The following is a 20,705-nucleotide window of genomic DNA, read 5'->3' as shown; positions in this document are numbered from 1 at the left end:
TGCATCATAAAATGTTTAGAAACATTGTTTAGAGTTGGCATTTTCCTTCTGATGTTACCTAGGTGCTCTAGCATCCTAACCTTTACAGGTCTGTTTTTTTTGCCCACATATTGGAGACCACGTAATCTGTCTGGCAAGTAATTCATTTCTCAATTTTAAAGCTCGCTTTCGTAACATTAGAGACCAAATTAAATTTGTCTTGTGCTCTATGCTGACATGCTTCACAAGTCGGACAGCCAAAGAACGCTTTTGTTTGGGCTAGCCCGTTATTCCTAGGCTCCTTGATAATCGATAGAGCACTTGGAGCAGCTAATCTCTTTTTAATATTATTTGCTCTCTGAAATGTTACATTACGTTTTTCCGGCACCACATCCTTCAGCAATGGATCATTTCTGACAATATGCCGGGGTTTGCATATGATATTTTTTTCACCATCTCGATTTTATAATTTTATATTGAAGTTTTGATATACTGTACTACTCTATGTCCATTTCTCCCTCTCTCCCTGGTACATGTCCTCCGCTCCCCTGGTTTGTGGACTCTAGCTTATTTGGACATTTGGAACATATCTGGTTCAGGGTCAGAGTGGAGGAGTACATATTTTTAACATACTTCATTGTATTCACTTGTATGGACATTATTTATTATTGTTTCACTATATGACACATAGTGTCACTTGCTGGGTTGTTCTCATTTATTGACACATCCTTATTTTTGGCACGTGAGTCCTGCATTAGGATTTCCATTTAATCACACATTACATCCACGTTTGAGCGCCACTCTCTGATTTTTTTTTTTTGTGCACTATAGTTAGGCCTTTAAGCAATGGCTGGTTGACCATTACATCTGGCATCGGCAACGTTATGCGTCGCCAGAAGCCGCCAAAGAGAAGGTAAGAGACATATAGAGGCCTCACGCGCTCGCGTTGTCATGGTGACATGGCAACGGAAGCCACCGAAGAGAAGGTAAGAGACATACAGAGGCCTTGCGCGTTCCCCCGGCATTTTATTTAAATGGTGTGGGGAAGAGCGCGCGGCCTCTGTAAGCGCCGCACCCCCTTGCCCCCAGTTTGCTCACCCCTGATATAAGGTAAGCCAGAGACATTCATGTTGCTAGGTCTTGTCTCTTGTCCTGACGCTGTGTATTGATGATCTGCAGCATTGCCACCCTGGGGTATTCATGATGGAGTTGAACTGTGGCAGTGGCTGTTCTTGACCATGTTTTGCAGGCACGGTCACTTGTTGAATGGAGATGCCCATTATTTCAGCAAGTTCTCTTTTCAGTGTAGATAAGCTTTGATTAATATTTTGTTCAATAATTTGTACCATCTGTACCATCAGCAGGGTTGCCACCACTCCGGGTTTGACTCGGACACGTATCGGCCACGTATCTCCGGGCCATGGGTTTTCTTGAAAAATCTCCGGGCAGCGGCATCTTCCAGCATCTCCCCCTGCAAATCCCGTCAACATGGCTGCGAGGCGTCAAATAGTGCAACTTGGCGCCGTGATGTCACTTTGTCATGGCAACGCGGGCCATTTGCTTTCTGAAGCACCAGCCTGGTCTGCGTGCATATATCATCCATTTTAGCCGGCAAGGCAGACATTGCAGTGAGAATCTCTGGTCTCTGAGCCATGATGCAACGGCTGGCAGGCAGATTACTTCCACACTACTCCGGGCTCACCCAAAGCTCTGTCCACAGCTAGTAGGTCCCACAGCACATGCACCAGAACTTACAGCAGATGGGATAGAGCAGGTAAGGATCACCAGAGCCGGCTGGCCACTCGCAGAGACAGTTTACGTAATAAGCAGGCCCTGAGCATGTGCTTCCCTGAAACTGCTACTGGGGCCACGAGGCAGGCCTCCGAATTTCTTTTAAGTATTGACTTCTGGGGGGAAAGACCGAGCAGATTAATAATGGTCTCCGTAAAGCAGGCTGATGGTACACTCCCTAACGGCACCTTTTAATCTGCCCTTTTGCTGTAGTATAACAGCGATGTCTGTGGATTGGTAGTAGGCCGAACAAATACTCCGGAGAAATGCAGCCATCTTAGAGCTCTACCTCCCGGAAGTGAGTCTGCTGTTTTTAAAGGAGCAATCCAAGCCATTGTCACGGTAGCTTGTGACAAGTTGTAATTTACACCAAAACTATATATAAATATATATATATACCTGGGTTTGAACTGGGACGAGACTTAAGATATAATAAAGTGATTTTATTCCTTGATAAAGGTGAACACACAATAATGTACAAATAACAGGCAAAATATAGACACTTACTTAAAGATTATGGCAAGAAAGCCAGCAGGATTACAGACTGGCCACTTCTCCCATAGTTCAGTTGACATCACAGCAAAACAGGCAGGATACATGCATGCATGAAGATCATTTGCATCAAGAACAATGAAGAACTTTGCATGAACATCATGAACAACAATGGGTAAAGGGTGGTTCTGACTTATATATCATTTTAACCCCCTCTTTCCCAGATATGGCGCCGTGCCGTCTAGCAAAAGTCCCTTTGAAGCTTTTGAAGCTCATTTTGGACTTCCAGCTTGGGGTAGCCCCCCCATCAATAAACCCTTTGAAGCAGGGTGGACATTTGTCATGTTCACTCCTGCAGGAAACCTTGGTGTGTAAGTGTGAGTTACCACGTTTACAGAAAACATCCTCTTCCCTGCTCATTATCATAACAGGGGGGGTTGCAGTCTTTCAGAACTCAACCAAAATTTCATATTTACTGCAAATCATTGCATAACTTCCGTTCCGTAATACACACAGTCAGGTGAGATATATTAATACCATCCTTGACACCTGACGCTCGCAGAGAGACCCTACATTACAGTGTAATATGAAAATTAATAGAGATATTAATATCTGGCATTTAGCAGCAGGTACATATACAGTGTTTGGACTTCCAAAGATATGCTAAATCCCACGAATACAAATATGTAATTCTTATCCTTTTCAGCCAAGGACATCTCATAGTATTCTTATATTTAATAAGGTCACCCATTCAGATATCCTGTTTGGGGTAGCCCACCCCTACCCCCATCAATAAAACCTTTTGAAGTAGGCTTGTAGCTTTTCGCATAATCAACTAGGTAATTACAGGCATACCCCGCATTAACGTACGCAATGGGACCGGAGCATGTATGTAAAACGAAAATGTACTTAAAGTGAAACACTACCTTTGTCCCACTTATTGATGCATGTACTGTACTGCAATCATCATATACGTGCATAACTGATGTAAATAACGCATGTGTAACAGGCTCTATAGTCTCCCCACTTGCGCACAGCTTCCGTACAGGTAGGGTGCCGGTATTGCTGTTCAGGAGGTGCTGACAGGCACATGCGCGAGCTGCCGTTTGCCTATTGAGCGATATGTACTTACTCGCGAGTATACTTAAAGTGAGTGTCCTTAAACCGGGGTATGCCTGTACCTGTTGATCCTTCCTGGGTCTTGCATAAACAATTAGGGCATTACCTTTTGCTCACTGGTGCTATGTGTCACACCTAAGCCCAGACCTTCTTAATCAGAGGCCTTTGTTAGTGTGAGTTATAATGTTCACAATACACACTAGCTGCCTGCAAACCGGTATTAACATACTGTACACTAAAAAAAAAACCTTCTGCTTTTCACATTCAACTTCAATTAAGCCTTTTGAAGTCCAGATTCTCTGAAAAGACACAATACCGGGGTATTTTCTTAAGCTGTAGCTTATTAACCCCTTAAGTCCCAGTGTGTGTGTTATGCAGACACTGATTAACCAGACATTACAATGGAACAGGGGAAAATACATTTTCATGTTATAACAAGGGTTAAATCACATTTCTGGGCCTCAGCCCAGTTAACCCCTTGTCTCCCTGGTGAGGTTAGAGGGGGGCCCTTGGGGGGTAACCCCGTTAATCCCGGGCCAAACCCTCACTACCGTCACAGCCATGTATTTTTTTTCTACCAAAGGTTTGAAGCAGGGGGTCTCTGGAGCTGAACCCCATTAATTTCAGCTCTGGGGACACCCTGCTTCTTGAGGTACCTACAGTATCTCCAAAGGGGATGCCAATATCTCTGTGATTTTCAAAGCTCCCACGTCACGCTGGACATTAGGAAGCCGCACAAGATGATGTCACGTCTTCCTGTTGGCTCGCAGAGTGCGTGAGCTTTGAAAGGTGGCCATTACATGATCTCTGTTAGCCGAGCAGAGCACCCCCTACGGAGGTAAGTATCTGGAAGCAAGAGGTCCCCTGGGCTGAAATTAATGGGGTTCAGCCCCGGAAACCCCCTGCTTCACTCCTGTAATATATATTGTTTTTAAATTCAAAATAAATTTGCCAAATTGGATTGGCGCTTTTAATACTGGAAAAACAACTGGCTTCTCTTTCCTCTCCGCTCTGTAGGACGGCTGGGGTTGGGTAATCAAGAGTCCCATAATTCCCCTCAGCAGGTAGCCATCCCGTTGGAGTACGAAGCTCAGAGAGTCGTGTGCGGCATCGACAGCTCTATGGTTCTTACAGTGGGAAATCAGATTCTGTCCTGTGGGAGTAACAGGTGAGCGGGACTGTAACCGCTTCAGCACGAGGTGACTTTCCTGGCTCATAGTTTTGCAGACTGCAGTTGAATCAAGCGGCAGATATCTTTGTTCTCGTGCATGCAAAGCCCAGAAGTCATCAAAGTGCGATTTGCTGTTTCACGACCGAGTAGGCGATATCCACCATTAACTTTCATGTCCGAATCAGGCACGGTGCAGCAGATCGCACTTTGATGACTTCCGGGCAAAAACTCATAGTAAGATCAGTACTGGCCACCAAGGCAGCATGGGGACATGGAAAGTATTTATTGTCTAGGTCAATCTTCCAGTTGCAAAGCTTGGTAAAAAGCCAAGAAGTGGCATGGGTGATGTGGACCTGCATTATTCAGTGACACCTAGGCTGAGAAGTAAGCAAAGGGTTATTAGGTATACCAGGGCTTTATGCAGAAAGCCACTCCTTTAAAGGTTCAGTTTACTTAACAACCGTGGATGCATGAATGTGGATGCATGAAATCCCAGCGTTCAACTTTGAATGCACTCAAATGGGCAGTGAAAATGAAATGTAAGTTTTAATATGTCTCAAGATAAAAAAAGAAGAAAATTAGGTGTAAGAAATAAAATACAACTGTTGGTCACTAGAGAATCCTATTGGGAGTTCCTGTTAAACAGCTGGACCTCTCCAGGCCACTAGATGCTGGATTGCGGCGTGTTGGAATGAACAAACCGTGCCAGACCTTGATATTATAAAACGGGGTTTGATATATATTAACAATGGAGAGAATAGCAGCCTGTGAGTCCCAAAGATTTTGCAGGATCTGGGAACCCTGGCTGACATGCCAGGGCCGGATATGACCTTCATCAGGATCTGGGTCTCCACACACATGGCGGAGCGTGGACCAATGTTCGAGTCCTCCCTCAATACACCTAGTCTGAGCCATCATAGGGGGGGTTGGGGGCTAGTGCCCCTTCTACATATAAATGTTTTCTGATCTGGCCCCTTTGGAGACCTAGTTGAAGAGCCCAAATGTAGATTCTAGTATCATACTATTTTTGTTCTGCTATACAGATAGTGCAGTGATTCCCAACCTTTTTTGTTTGGAGGAACCCTTGAAGAATTTTGAAAAATCTCGGGGAACCCCTATCTGGCTGACACATATTAGGCCGCGTTTATAGTGCCGGCAACGTCGCGTCAAAACAAACGTATTGACGCCGTCACGTGCGCTTATAGTTGGAGCGACAGGACGGCGCGGCGGCTTGGTCACGTCAATTTGATTTTTGTAGCAACCGCAGCCTGACGTCAGCGTCGCCGGCACTATAAGCGCGGTCTTAGGTTAATTTCACCCCTCACGAACCCCCTCTATTTCCCACCCTCTACCCATGTATTTCTCTCCCCACCGTCTCACTCACTCTCCTCCCCTCCCGCCTCGCATGTATTTATCTCCCCTGCGTCTCACTCTTACTCCCTCTCCTCTCACTCGCTCCTGCCTTCCGTCAATTACCCCACTATCACTCAATCCCCCCCACAAAATACAAACCAAAAAACCCCACCCCTCTAAATACATGTAACCCCACCCCGCAATACATAATAAAAATACCCCGCCAATAAATTTTTAAAAGACCCCCACCGCCTCAATACATTTTTAAAAAAGACACCCAATTCATTTTTAAAAGACCCCCCAATACATTTTTAAAAAGACCCCCCCAATATATATATATATATATATATATATATATATATATATAATCAAAAAATAAATAAATAGATGATACCGTTGTGTGGCTAACGAAATGCTTTTATTTGTGCGAGCTTTCGAGATACACTGATCTCTTCTTCCGGCGATGTTACAATGAATGAAGCAAGCAAAAGGTATACAGGCATACCCCACATTAACTTACGCAATGGGACCGGAGCATGTATGTAAAGCGAAAATGTACTAAAAGTGAAGCACTACCTTTTTCCCACTTATCGATGCATGTACTGTACTGCAATAGTCATATACGTGCATAACTGATGTAAATAACACGTGTAACAGGCTCTATAGTCTCCCCGCTTGCACACAGCTTCGGTACTGGTAGGGAGCCGGTACTGCTGTTCAGGACGTGCTGACAGGCGCATGCGCGAGCTGCCGTTTGCCTATTGAACGATATGTACTTACTCACGAGTGTACTTAAAGTGAGTGTCCTTAAACCGGGGTATGCCTGTACTTAACAACAGTGCCTATTGGAATGTTATTTGTGCTGGTCCTTCCCCCGGTGTGGATGTGTTTTATGGCTAGAGGTGTCAAAAGGTTGCTGAAAGCAAGTGATGTAAGAGTGTGTGTGTGTGTATCTGTGTGAATATAAATTAATGGAGAGCCCACAGTCAATACGTTCCACCGGACCATCAACCTCAAACTCACCCATTCCCCGGATGAAGTACATTTCCTAGACACCACCATTACTATAAAAAACAACCAACTACAGACTTCTGTATACCGCAAACCTACAGACAGAGCCAGCTATTTGAGGGACAACAGCTTTCACCCGACACACACCAAACATGCAACCATCTACAGTCAAGCCATACGATACAACCGGATATGCTCCGACACAGCAGACAGAGACCAGCGGATTAAAGCCTTGAGATCAGACTTTATAAACCGTGGATATAACCACAGAATTGTAGACCAGCAAATTCACAAAGCCACCAGAATACCAAAAAGTGATATCCTTGAATACAAACAGAAGGAGACAAGCGACAGGGTACCTTTGGTGGTCACATATAACCCACACCTAGGAGCCCTACGCAAGATCGCCAGGAAACTACAACCCATCCTCCAGGAAGATACAAGACTGCAACTGGTCTTCCCTGAAGCACCCTTATTATCATACAGACAACCCCATAATCTCAAGAATATTATGGTGAGGAGTAAAGTATTCAGCAGTACAACTGAATGCGGGACAAAACCATGCCAGGACCCCCCTGCATGTCCCATCTCCCTCACATCACCCCCCCTGCATGTCCCTCACATCACCCCCCCTGCATGTCCCTCACATCACCCCCCCTGCATGTCCCTCACATCACCCCCCCTGCATGTCCCTCACATCACCCCCCCTGCATGTCCCTCACATCACCCACCCTGCATGTCCCTCACATCACCCACCCTGCATTTCACATCACCCCCCCCTGCATGTCCCATCTCCCTCACATCACCCCCCCCTGCATGTCCCATCTCCCTCACATCACCCCCCCTGCATGTCCCTCACATCACCCCCCCCCCTGCATGTTCCATCTCCCTCACATCACCCCCCCCTGCATGTCCCATCTCCCTCTCTTCCCCACCTCAAGTGGCGGCGTGCAGGTTGCGGGTGGGTGGGCAGGTTGCGGCAGTAGGCGGCGGTGTGCAGGTTGCGGGCGGGCGTGCAGGTAGCGGGCGGGTAGTAGGCGGCGGCACGCGCATGCGTTTCTTGGGGGTAGAGGGATTGGGTGATGGGGTAGTAGCCCCAAGGATGGGCGTTTAGGCCTTCCGGGGGTTAGCGGGACTGGTTAACCGCTTCATTACCATAGCGGTTCCCACTGCTATGGTAGTGAAGGAGTTAACTCCTCCCGCAACCTTCCAGGCAGGCCGAAGCACCCACCCTGGGACTATTACCCCCTTCATCCACCTCCTCTGCCCCAAGAAACAGGCTATTGAGGTTTAACCCCTTCATTGCCTTGGCGGCTAGCCGCTAAGGTAATGAAGCTGTTTTAATATAAATTTTAATACCAATGTAGATAAGCAGGGGGTCTCCGGAGCAGAACCGTGTTGATTTCAGATCCGGGGACCCCCTGCCTCTCGAGATACTGGCCCCGTTATGGGGTGCCGGTATCTCCTATGCATTTTATTCCCGCGGTCACGTGACGCAAGACATTTAAATGCATAGGAGATACCGGCACCCCATAACGGGACCTGTATCTCGGGAAGCAGGGGGTCCCCAGACCTGAAATCAATGTGGTTCTGCTCCGGAGACCCCCTCCTCGTCTACACTAGTATTAAAATGTATATTAAAATCTTGCTATCGTTGGCAAGCTATGCGCAGGGAGAGGCGGCTCTCTGCAGCTGGAACAAATCGCAGAGTAAGCCCTTTTGAGGTAGGCGATCATCTCGCCGCCGGCTGCTCTCCCGTTTCGGGAATTTTGCTATCACAGGTAATCCAGGGTTTCTGAATACCATAATACCAACGCTCAAAAAACTGGTGAATTAAACGGCCCGCTGATTTTTCTTTTTTTTTATGAAGACTTATAGAATAGGCCCCTAAGTCTCTAATAACCACAGCCCGGAACCTCAATAAGTCACATAACATGAAGCTACTAGCTATGTTATTAAGTGTACTGTTGAAATGTAAACAAATGAAAACACTTTACAATGTCATAAATCACTCTTCTGGAACTAGTTTTGTAGCTGAAGCTTTACATGGTGTAGAAGACTGATTCATCTGTATACCAGTTAATCAGTAACACTATAGCAGCAATTACCTTGTTGATTATTAGCCTTTCCCCAGTATTCACCATCTGCATTTCAGTGAGCTTTGGCATTGTTAAAATAATAAAGTTCATCATTGTAATTGATGGCAAATTATTTCTAAAGTGCATTGTATACCTGCCTCCGTGCAAGTGTGTATATACACAATAACTTCACAAACACAGAGCCGGGTACGCCATCATTTCAGATTAAAACAGAAATGTGACTTTTATTGCTGCTATCAACGTTTTCTGTGTATAGCTACACCTTCATCCGGACCCTGACCGTGGCCTAAAGGTTGAAGTTATCTTGTATATGCGCCGTAGCAGAATCTGCTCTAACTGAGCACCCAACAGTACAATGGACAAGGAGTGCATCCCCACTTCTTTTCCTCAGTGTATATATTATTATTCGCGTTTATTTGTAAAACGCCAACATATTCTGTAGCTCGGTACAATGGAGGTATAAACTTATTAAGGCATACCCCACATTAACGTATGCAATGGGTCCAGAGCATGTATGTAAAGCGAAAATGTACTTAGTGAAGCACTACCTTTTTCCCACTTATCGATGCTTGTACTGTACTGCAATCGTCATATACGTGCATAACTGATGTAAATAACGCATTTGTAACAGGCTCTATAGTCTCCCCGCTTGCGCACAGCTTCGGTACAGGTAGGGAGCCGGTATTGCTGTTCAGGGCGTGCTGACAGGCGCATGCGCGAGCTGCCATTTGTCTATTGGGTGATATGTCCTTACTCGTGAGTGTCCTTAAATCGGGGTATGCCTGTATACATACAGATGAGCACAGATACAAAGAGGTAATGAGGGCCCTGCTTGTGGGTTCACAATCTAGAAGGAATGAGGGACAATGTAGAAACGAGAAGATAAAGTGGTTGCTCATTGTGGGATGGAGTATATCTCAAGTTGGAATATGGACCAGCCCGACGGCTAATACCATTAAGGTTTTGGTGGGGGGGGGGGGGGGAATGTTGCATAGGGTGAAGATTGGTCCAGCCGCAACAGCTGGTCCCAATGGGGATGGAGGGTTAACATCACATACTGTAGCATATACACACATCGCTATCTGAGACTGTTTGTTTCTTTCCCTGACTTGTGTGAGAAAATCTAGGATTATATTGATACAAACACGTTTTAATTCCGTCCCTCCACTCTATGCCTAAGCCGTCACCACTTTGACTTTGTGAAAGCCCGACATACGTTTTGCTTCGTCAGGGATCCATCCGGAAGGACAGACTTCAAATGCTAGATGGGATGTTTCGCTGTTTTTACCAATACTATCCTTGATTATCTAGCACAAAGCATAGAAGGAACCCGTCTCAGCCAGCCAATGTGTATATATGCCACGGTATCTGATACTAGCTGTAATATCGGTGGGCTGTGTGCATATAGTTACACTGAGGCAGCTATCTAATACACTTTAAAATTAATTTGCCTTCAATGTGAACTTTATTATTTTAACAATACCATGGTTGACTGAATCGTTAAAATGCAGATCTATCCAATATTAATGCAGAGGAAAGGCTAAATTCAACAATCAACATAGGAACGGTATATTCGATATACAAATAGTGAGAATTGTAATGCTATAGTGTTACTGCTGAACTGAAATACATATTAATCAGTCTTCAACACCATGTAAAGCTTCTGTTACAAAACTAACTTCAGAAGAGCGATTTATGACATTGTAAAGTGCTTACATTTGTTTACACTTCAACAGTACATAGCTAGTAGGTTCATGTTATGTGACTTACTGAGGTGCCTGTCTGTGGTCATTAGAGACTTTATAAACGATCTGTATATCAGCACTAAAATAATATACTAGCATCTGCATACTATTTCTCCACTCCTTGTGGAGAATATGTTTTGACAGCAACTCCCTACAGGATTCTCTATAAAACAAGAGTTTTATTTTACGTCTTACACTGTAATATCTTCTTTTTACCTTGAGACCTATATTAAAAGTTTGTTTTTATTTTGACTGCCCATTTGAGTGCATTCGAAGTTGAACACTGCGATTTTTTTTACATCCATATGTGTTTATTTTGTTCTCTGTAGCGCACCCCTGGGTCTCTCGGGGTTTGTAGGGGTTTATATAATAAACATGTACAACTAGCTATGAGCAGTCCTCTATCCTTACATTAGGTTTGTTTATTTAACACCACAATTAATTATTGGTATTGAAGTAAATCATTTTGGCGTCTTCTGTACCACTATTAAAGAGGCAATCCAAGGTGGCAAATGTTTATATAGGGTTGAAGCAGGGGGTCTCCGGAGCTGAACCCCATTAATTTCAGCTCCGGGGCCCCACTGCTTCCGGAGATACTTATCTGCGAATTAGGTGCCGGTAGCCGCTCTCCTCGGCTACCAGTGTTCACAATATGTCCTCTGTTCAGAAATCTCGGGCCCTGCGGACCAATAGGAAGCCGTGATGTCATCGGTGCGGATTCCTATTGACACGGGAGCTTCAAACTTGAAATCCCTGCTTGCTGAGCCAGAGCGGCTACCGGCACTTACTTTGGAGGTAAGTATCTCCGGAAGTAGGGGGTTCCCGGAGCTGAAGTTAATGGGGTTCAGCTTCCTAGAACCCCTGCTTCAATTATATATAGATTTTTTTTTAAATTTGCCGCTTGGATTGCTCCTTTTAAAGTACATATTGTTGTCTAAGCGCGACTTCTCCTTTTGCTCCTGAGCTATCACACTGGTCTTGGCAGGTTTAACAAACTGGGCATGGATCACATCTCTGCTGGGAATGAGCCCCCCCAGGAGGATCAAGTGGAAGAGGCCTACACCTTCACTCCCGTCCAATCGGCTCCTCTGAATCTAGAGCCCATCCTATCCGCAGATGTGGGGACCTCCCATTCTGCTGCAGTGACAGGTGAGGAAAATGAAAGAAACACTAAAGCGGCTGGCAAAACAGTGGAGAAGATATATAGCGAGAGATGGAAGATGAGGTAGAGAGGGGAGAGATATATTGTATGCAGAAATGTGTAGAGAAGGTGAGACAACCCCTAGTGTTCACAATAGGCTTTACTGTTCCTAATCAGGCAGACAGTTGAATGACTAACACCACTATGCTTTTGTGAATAACGAAGACCATTCTGTACTCATTTTTACTTTACTGAAGCTAACATCTCTGTTGACACACACTGATGTTTTAGCAAACATACACAGATGTGGTGGAGGGGAGATTAATGAGGTATTGCTGCTCACATGAGCAGAAGAGCCCAGTATATGTCCCTCTGTCTCTTCACTTTGCTGCTTGGCTTCTCCTCTCTTTTTAGCGCTGGGTCAGTGTTACATCTTTGGCAGTAACCAACATGGTCAGCTGGGTACCAGCGCTCACCGACACAGCCGTGTGCCCTATCTCGTGAGCGCGCCACAAGGCTTAAAGGTGACAATGGTGGCGTGTGGGGATGCCTTTACTGTTGCCGTTGGCGCAGGTGAGACAAAGTTTGGTGTTGGTGTGTGTTATACAGTTATGTGCAGAGCATAAATATTGTATGACTGTCGTGGATCTCACAGTTCAGATCTCTTCATGTCCATGAATGCCAAAAACATAATCAGAATGGCAACAGCCTTTGGCTTCATTGGGATAGCGTTTAATTATCCCGATAGATGTTAACATCTATCAAACCTATTGAATGTGTAAATCTATATGGCTTGTCACTTTCAGCAAATGTTTCGGTGAATCCACAGATTCTCAAAACATTGCTGTGCTGCTGCAAAAGTTAATAAATTCCATTCTATATTTTAAATAGGGTTTTGTTTGCTATTGTATTGTATTGTATGTCTTTATTTATATAGCGCCATTAATTTACATAGCGCTTCACAGTAGTAATACATGTGGTAATCAAATAAATAACAGATAATATAAATAACAGATCATGGGAATAAGTGCTTTAGACATAAAAGTAACGTTAAGGAAGAGGAGTCCCTGCCCCGAGGAGCTTACAGTCTAATTGGTAGGTAGGGAGAACGTACAGAGACAGTAGGAGGGAGTTCTGGTAAGTGCGTCTGCAGGGGGCCAAACTTTATGTATCATGTATTCAGAATATCCACAGTGCTATTCATATGCTTCTTTAAGCAAGTGTGTCTTAAGGTGGGTCTTAAAGGTGGATAGAGAGGGTGCTAGTCGGGTACTGAGGGGAAGGGCATTCCAGAGGTGTGGGGCAGTCAGTGAAAAGGGTTTAAGGCGGGAGAGGGCTTTAGATACAAAGGGGGTAGAAAGAAGACATCCTTGAGAAGAACGCAAGAGTCTGGATGGTGCATAACGAGAAATTAGGGCTGAGATGTAAGGAGGGGCAGAAGAGTGTAAAGCTTAAAAAGTGAGGAGAAGAATAGAGTGTGAGATGCGGGATTTGATCGGAAGCCAGGAGAGGGATTTCATGAGGGGAGATGCTGAGACAGATCTAGGAAAGAGTAGAGTGATTCTGGCAGCAGCATTTAGGATAGATTGTAGGGGAGACAGGTGAGAGGCAGGAAGGACGGACAGCAGGAGGTTACAGTAATCAAGACGGGAGAGAATGAGGGCCTGAGTCGACATTTTAGCAGTCGAGCAACAGAGGGAAGGGCGTATCTTAGTTATATTGCGGAGGAAAAAGCGACAAGTTTTAGAAATGTTTTGAATGTAAGGGGCGAATGTGAGAGAGGAGTCGAGTGTGACCCCTAGGCAGCGTGCTTGGGCTACTGGGTAAATGATCGTAGTTCCAACAGTAATGTGGAAGGAGGTAGTAGGGCCAGGTTTGGGAGGAAGTATGAGGAGCTCTGTTTTAGCCATGTTGAGTTTAAGGCGGCGGAAGGCCATCCAGGATGATATAGCAGAGAGACATTCAGAAACTTTGGTTTGTACAGCAGGTGTAAGGTCGGGTGTTGAAAAGTATATTTGTGTGTCGTCAGCATAGAGGTGATAATTAAACCCAAAAGTTGTTATTAGGTCACCTAGAGAGAGTGTGTACAGAGAAAAGAGAAGAGGTCCCAGGACAGAGCCCTGGTGTACCCCCACAGAGAGATCAATAGAGGAGGAGGAAGTGTTAGCAGAAGAGACACTGAAAGTACGATGGGAGAGGTAGGATGAGATCCAGGATAGAGCTTTTTTCCGAATACCAAGAGTATGGAGAATATGAAGGAGAAGAGGGTGGTCCACGGTGTCAAATGCTGCAGAGAGGTCGAGTAATATGAGCAGAGTGTAATGACCTTTGTCTTTGGCAGCATGGAGGTCGTCAGTTATTTTAGTGAGGGCTGTTTCAGTGGAGTGAGCAGTGCGGAAGCCTGATTGTAGAGGGTCTAGGAGAGAATAGGTGTTGAGAAAATGGAGCAATCGAGAGAATACAAGACGTTCAAGGAGTTTAGAGGCAAAAGGCAGGAGGGAGGCAGGTCGATAGTTAGAAAGACAGGTAGGGTCAAGCTTGCTATTTTTGAGTAATGGTATGACTGTTGCATGTTTGAAGGAGGATGGAAAGGTTCCAGAGCAGAGGGAGGAGGTAAAAATGTGTGTGAGCGTAGGGATTATAGTAGGAGCAAGAGGTTTTAGGAGATGGAAGGGAATGGGGTCAAGAGGGCAAGTGGTAGAGGGAGAAGAGGCGATCAACAGAGACACATCCTCCTCTGAGACAGTGGAAAAAGAGTCAAGGAAGGCAGGAGAAGAGTTAGGTAGAGGTGTAGGATGGGGAGAATACAGAGGGGATGTCCTGACGTATGAATTCTACCTTATTTTTATTGAAATAGTCGGCAAAGTCAGGCAGCAGAGGGTGGTCTGAGTAGGGAGTCAGGCAGAGAAGAGTCGGCGTGGGTTAGACTTGTGAGTGTTGATTAGTGAAGAGAGATAGGTTTGTTTAGCTGGAGAGAGGGCAGAGTTGAAACAGGATAGCATAAATTTGTAGTGAAGGAAGTCTGCGAGAGTGTGAGATTTCCTCCAGAGGCGTTCAGAGAAACGAGTGGAGGAACGCAGCATGCGCGTGTGGAAATTTAGCCAGGGTCTGGGGTTAGAAGGGCGAGAACGGCAGAGAGAAAGCGAGACATGTAGATCAAGAGAGGATAGGGCGGAGTTGTAGTTCCTGACCAGGTTGTCAGGGTCTGGAGCAGAGCTGAGGGAGGAGCGTAAAGTGGAATCAAAAGCTGGTAGGTTAATAGAGCGCAGGTTTCTGCAGAAACGAGGGGCAGATTGAGGTGGAGAAGGGGAGAAGTGAGAGAAAATGAGATGAGGTGATGGTCAGAGAGAGGAAGGGGGGAAATGGAGAAATCAAGAGAGCGAAAAGTTTTTAGTGAAAACCGGATCAAGGTAGTGGCCATCCTTGTGGGTGCTGGCTGCAGTACACTGTTGAAGGCCAAAAGAAGGGGTTAGCAGTGTTTCCCAAACTGTGCGCGCCGCGGCTTGGCTGGAGGGGCGCCGCGATCAGGGCCGCCAGCAGCGGGAAACAAGGGCTGCTACAGTAGTTAACTTAAAAAAAAAAAAAAAAACCTCCGAGGAGAAACAGAGGAGCGGTCACGTGACCTCTCCCATCCAATGGGGCTGCAGCCTGCCCGGCATTGCAACTACAGAGCCACCAGACAGAGGCAGCATCAAGGTCCAAGGTGGGTGGTGCAAGGTCCAAGGTGGGTGATGCAAGGTGTGTGTGTGTGTGTGTGTGTGTGTGTGTGTGTGTGTGTGTGTGTGTGTGTGTGTGTGTGTGTGTGTGAAAAACGGGCTGCAGTGTGTGTGTGTGTGTGTGTAAAACGGGCTGCAGGGTGTGTGTGTGTGTGTGTGTGTGTGTGTGTGTGTGTGTGTGTGTGTGTGTGTGTGTGTGTGTGTGTGTGTGTGTGTGTGTGTGTGAAAAACGGGCTGCAGGGTGTGTGTGTGTGTGTGTGTGTGTGTGTGTGTGTGTGTGTGTGTGTGTGTGTGTGTAAAACGGGCTGCAGGGTGTGTGTGTGTGTGTGTGTGTGTGTGTGAGAAAAACGGGCTGCAGTGTGTGTGTGTGTGTGTGTGTGTGTGTGTGTGTGTGTGTGTGTGTGTGTGTGTGTGTGTGTGTGTGTGTGTGTGTGTGTGTGAAAAACGGGCTGCAGGGGGTGTGGGGGTGTGAGAAAAACGGGCTGCAGGGTGTGTGTGTGTGTGTGTGTGTGTGTGTGTGTGTGTGTGTGTGTGTGTGTGTGTGTGTGTGTGTGTGTGTGTGTGTGTGTGTGTGTGTGTGAAAAATGGGCTGCAGGGGGGTGTGTGTGTGTGTGTATATATATCTATATCTATATATATATATGTATGTGTGGTGTATATATGGATGTGTGGTGTGTGCGTGTGAATATATTTATCAAAGTTGCACAATGTTAATAAATAATTTATTCTCACATGTCTTTTTTTTTTAATTTTTAAAATATTATATAATATACACACACACACACACTGACACACTGACACACACACTGACACACACACACTGACACACACACACTGACACACACACACTGACAGCTACCAAGTGACACACACACACAGTGATACCCTCCTCCCAAGCGTGCTTGCTGTCTCCTCTGCCAGGACAGCAAAAAGCTCCTGGTAGAGCGAGCGGCAGCAAGCAAGAGCGAGCAGCAGCACCTAAGCGCTTATTATGTCCCAGGCCGGAGGAACTATAGCCGCGCTGATTACAGATGCAGGGGCTTTGTGCATCTGTTCAGCTCGGCTCAGCGACGCTGAGAGAGGGAGGCCCGGCGCGCACGCTGGAGGAGCAGCACCGGGAGACAGATGTCTCCCAGCAGCACTGCAGCCTCACACCCTTCCCCTCCCTCCCCGCAGCACACCGGCCCTCCCTCGCTGCAGCACACCGGAACTCCCTCCCCGCAGCACACCGGCCCTCCCTCCCCGCAGCACACCGGCCCTCCCTCCCCGCAGCACACCGGACCTCCCTCCCCGCAGCACACCGGACCTCCCTCGCCGCAGCACACCGGCCCTCCCTCACCGCAGCACACCAGCCCTCCCTCCCCGCAGCACACCGGTCCTCCCTCCCCGCAGCACACTGGCCCTCCCTCCCCCACGTGCCACAGGCCCCCGCAGCACTGACCTCCCCCGTGCAGAGACCGGGCCGTTCAGCCATACCCTCCCCCACCCCCCTGTATCTGTGTGTATTTATTTGTGTGTGTGTATCTGCATCGGTGTGTGTGTATCTGTGTGTGTGTGTGTGTGTATTTATTTGTGTGTGTATTTATTTGTGTGTGTGTGTGTATTTATTTGTGTGTGTGTTTTTGTGTGTGTGTGTGTGTGTGTGTGTGTATTTATTTGTGTGTGTGTGTCTGTGTGCAGGGAGCTGCCTGCACGGATCTCATGCCTTTCCTCCCTCCCTGAGAGAGAGTGTGAGAGAGAGAGTGTGTCTCTGAGAGAGTGAGAGAGTGTCTGTCTGAGAGAGGTAGAGTGTCTGTCTGAGAGAGTGAGAGTGTCTGTCTGAGAGTGAGAGTGTCTGTCTGTGAGAGAGAGTGTCCATCTGTCTGTGAGAGAGAGAGAGACAGTGAGGTCAGAGAGAGAGAGAGTGAGGTCAGAGAGAGAGAGAGAGTGAGGTCAGAGAGAGAGAGAGAGAGTGAAGTCAGAGAGAGAGAGAGAGAGTGAGGTCAGAGAGAGAGAGAGTGAGGTCAGAGAGAGAGAGAGTGAGGTCAGAGAGAGAGAGAGTGAGGTCAGAGAGAGAGAGAGTGAGGTCAGAGAGAGAGAGAGTGAGGTCAGAGAGAGAGAGAGAGTGAGGTCAGAGAGAGAGTGAGAGTGAGGTCAGAGAGAGAGAGAGTGAGGTCAGAGAGAGAGAGAGTGAGGTCAGAGAGAGAGAGAGTGAGGTCAGAGAGAGAGAGAGTGAGGTCAGAGAGAGAGAGAGTGAGGTCAGAGAGAGAGAGAGTGAGGTCAGAGAGAGAGAGAGTGAGGTCAGAGAGAGAGAGAGTGAGGTCAGAGAGAGAGAGAGTGAGGTCAGAGAGAGAGAGAGTGAGGTCAGAGAGAGAGTGAGGTCAGAGAGAGAGTGAGGTCAGAGAGAGAGTGAGGTCAGAGAGAGAGTGAGGTCAGAGAGAGAGAGAGAGTGAGGTCAGAGAGAGAGAGAGAGTGAGGTCAGAGAGAGAGAGAGTGAGGTCAGAGAGAGAGAGAGTGAGGTCAGAGAGAGAGAGAGAGTGAGGTCAGAGAGAGAGAGAGAGAGAGAGAGTGAGGTCAGAGAGAGAGAGTGAGGTCAGAGAGAGAGAGTGAGGTCAGAGAGAGAGAGAGTGAGGTCAGAGAGAGAGAGTGAGGTCAGAGAGAGAGAGTGTGAGGTCAGAGAGAGAAAGTGTGAGGTCAGAGAGAGAGAGAGAGTGAGGTCAGAGAGAGAGAGAGTGAGGTCAGAGAGAGAGAGAGAGTGAGGTCAGAGAGAGAGAGAGAGAGTGAGGTCAGAGAGAGAGAGTGAGGTCAGAGAGAGAGAGTGAGGTCAGAGAGAGAGAGAGTGAGGTCAGAGAGAGAGAGTGAGGTCAGAGAGAGAGAGTGAGGTCAGAGAGAGAGAGTGTGAGGTCAGAGAGAGAAAGTGTGAGGTCAGAGAGAGAGAGTGTGAGGTCAGAGAGAGAGAGTGTGAGGTCAGAGAGAGTGTGAGGTCAGAGAGAGTGTGAGGTCAGAGAGAGAGAGTGTGAGGTCAGAGAGAGAGAGTGTGAGGTCAGAGAGAGAGAGTGTGAGGTCAGAGAGAGAGAGTGTGAGGTCAGAGAGAGAGAGTGTGAGGTCAGAGAGAGAGAGTGTGAGGTCAGAGAGAGAGAGTGTGAGGTCAGAGAGAGAGAGTGTGAGGTCAGAGAGAGAGAGTGTGAGGTCAGAGAGAGAGAGAGAGTGAGGTCAGAGAGAGAGAGTGTGAGGTCAGAGAGAGAAAGTGTGAGGTCAGAGAGAGAGAGTGTGAGGTCAGAGAGAGTGTGAGGTCAGAGAGAGTGTGAGGTCAGAGAGAGTGTGAGGTCAGAGAGAGTGTGAGGTCAGAGAGAGAGAGTGTGAGGTCAGAGAGAGAGAGTGTGAGGTCAGAGAGAGAGAGTGTGAGGTCAGAGAGAGAGAGTGTGAGGTCAGAGAGAGAGAGTGTGAGGTCAGAGAGAGAGAGTGTGAGGTCAGAGAGAGAGAGTGTGAGGTCAGAGAGAGAGAGTGTGAGGTCAGAGAGAGAGAGAGAGAGAGAGAGGTCAGAGAGAGAGAGAGAGAGGTCAGAGAGAGAGAGAGAGAGGTCAGAGAGAGAGAGTGAGGTCAGAGAGAGAGAGTGTGAGGTCAGAGAGAGAGAGTGTGAGGTCAGAGAGAGAGAGTGTGAGGTCAAAGAGAGAGAGTGTGAGGTCAGAGAGAGAGAGAGAGAGTGAGGTCAGAGAGAGGTCAGAGAGAGAGAGAGGTCAGAGAGAGAGAGAGAGTGAGGTCAGAGAGAGAGAGAGAGTGAGGTCAGAGAGAGAGGGGTCAGAGATTTTTGTGTGTGTGTCTGTGTGCAGGGAGCTGCCTGCACGGATCTCATGCCTTTCCTCCCTCCCTGAGAGAGAGTGTGAGAGAGAGAGAGTGTCTCTGAGAGAGTGAGAGAGTGTCTGTCTGAGAGAGGTAGAGTGTCTGTCTGAGAGAGGTAGAGTGTCTGTCTGAGAGAGTGAGAGTGTCTGTCTGAGAGAGTGAGAGTGTCTGTCTGAGAGAGTGAGAGTGTCTGTCTGAGAGAGTGAGAGTGTCTGTCTGAGAGTGAGAGTGTCTGTCTGTGAGAGAGAGTGTCCGTCTGTCTGTGAGAGAGAGAGAGACAGTGAGGTCAGAGAGAGAGAGAGAGAGAGTGAGGTCAGAGAGAGAGAGAGTGAAGTCAGAGAGAGAGAGAGAGAGAGAGTGAGGTCAGAGAGAGAGAGAGTGAGGTCAGAGAGAGAGTGAGATCAGAGAGAGTGAGGTCAGAGAGAGAGAGAGAGTGAGGTCAGAGAGAGAGAGAGTGAGGTCAGAGAGAGAGAGAGTGAGGTCAGAGAGAGAGAGTGAGGTCAGAGAGAGAGAGAGTGAGGTCAGAGAGAGAGAGAGTGAGGTCAGAGAGAGAGAGAGTGAGGTCAGAGAGAGAGAGAGAGTGAGGTCAGAGAGAGAGTGAGGTCAGAGAGAGAGTGAGGTGAGAGAGAGAGAGGTCAGAGAGAGAGAGAGAGTGAGGTCAGAGAGAGAGAGAGAGTGAGGTCAGAGAGAGAGAGTGAGGTCAGAGAGAGAGAGTGAGGTCAGAGAGAGAGAGTGAGGTCAGAGAGAGAGAGAGTGAGGTCAGAGAGAGAGAGTGAGGTCAGAGAGAGAGAGAGAGGTCAGAGAGAGAGAGTGAGGTCAGAGAGAGAGAGTGAGGTCAGAGAGAGAGAGAGTGAGGTCAGAGAGAGAGAGTGTGAGGTCAGAGAGAGAGTGTGAGGTCAGAGAGAGAGAGTGTGAGGTCAGAGAGAGAGAGTGTGAGGTCAGAGAGAGAGAGTGTGAGGTCAGAGAGAGAGAGTGTGAGGTCAGAGAGAGAGAGTGTGAGGTCAGAGAGAGAGAGTGTGAGGTCAGAGAGAGAGAGTGTGAGGTCAGAGAGAGAGAGAGTGTGAGGTCAGAGAGAGAGAGAGTGTGAGGTCAGAGAGAGAGAGTGTGAGGTCAGAGAGAGAGAGTGTGAGGTCAGAGAGAGAGTGTGAGGTCAGAGAGAGAGAGTGTGAGGTCAGAGAGAGAGAGTGTGAGGTCAGAGAGAGAGAGTGTGAGGTCAGAGAGAGAGAGTGTGAGGTCAGAGAGAGAGAGTGTGAGGTCAGAGAGAGAGAG

At 47.3% G+C, this 20,705-nt stretch overlaps 1 protein-coding gene across 3 annotated transcripts in view; it reads left to right on the top strand.

Moving 5' to 3' along the window:
- The window catches only part of NEK8 (NIMA related kinase 8), a 71,766-nt gene that overhangs the window by 42,057 nt on the left and 9,004 nt on the right, over positions 1-20,705 (top strand). For all 3 annotated transcript variants that reach the window (XR_012799789.1, XM_075589248.1, XM_075589249.1), the window contains exons 11-13: positions 4,399-4,549; positions 11,746-11,909; positions 12,316-12,474. Coding sequence is in view for 2 of the 3 variants with exons in the window: in XM_075589248.1 (XP_075445363.1) it covers positions 4,399-4,549; positions 11,746-11,909; positions 12,316-12,474 (474 nt within the window). In the remaining variant the exon portion in view is untranslated. The remainder of the gene's footprint in view (positions 1-4,398; positions 4,550-11,745; positions 11,910-12,315; positions 12,475-20,705) is intronic.

Source organism: Ascaphus truei, chromosome 3, assembly GCF_040206685.1.
Source record: "Ascaphus truei isolate aAscTru1 chromosome 3, aAscTru1.hap1, whole genome shotgun sequence".
Taxonomy (NCBI): Eukaryota; Metazoa; Chordata; class Amphibia; order Anura; family Ascaphidae; genus Ascaphus; species Ascaphus truei.
The sequence above is the reverse complement of the archived record's forward strand: the minus strand, read 5'-3'. Positions and strand labels throughout refer to the sequence as shown.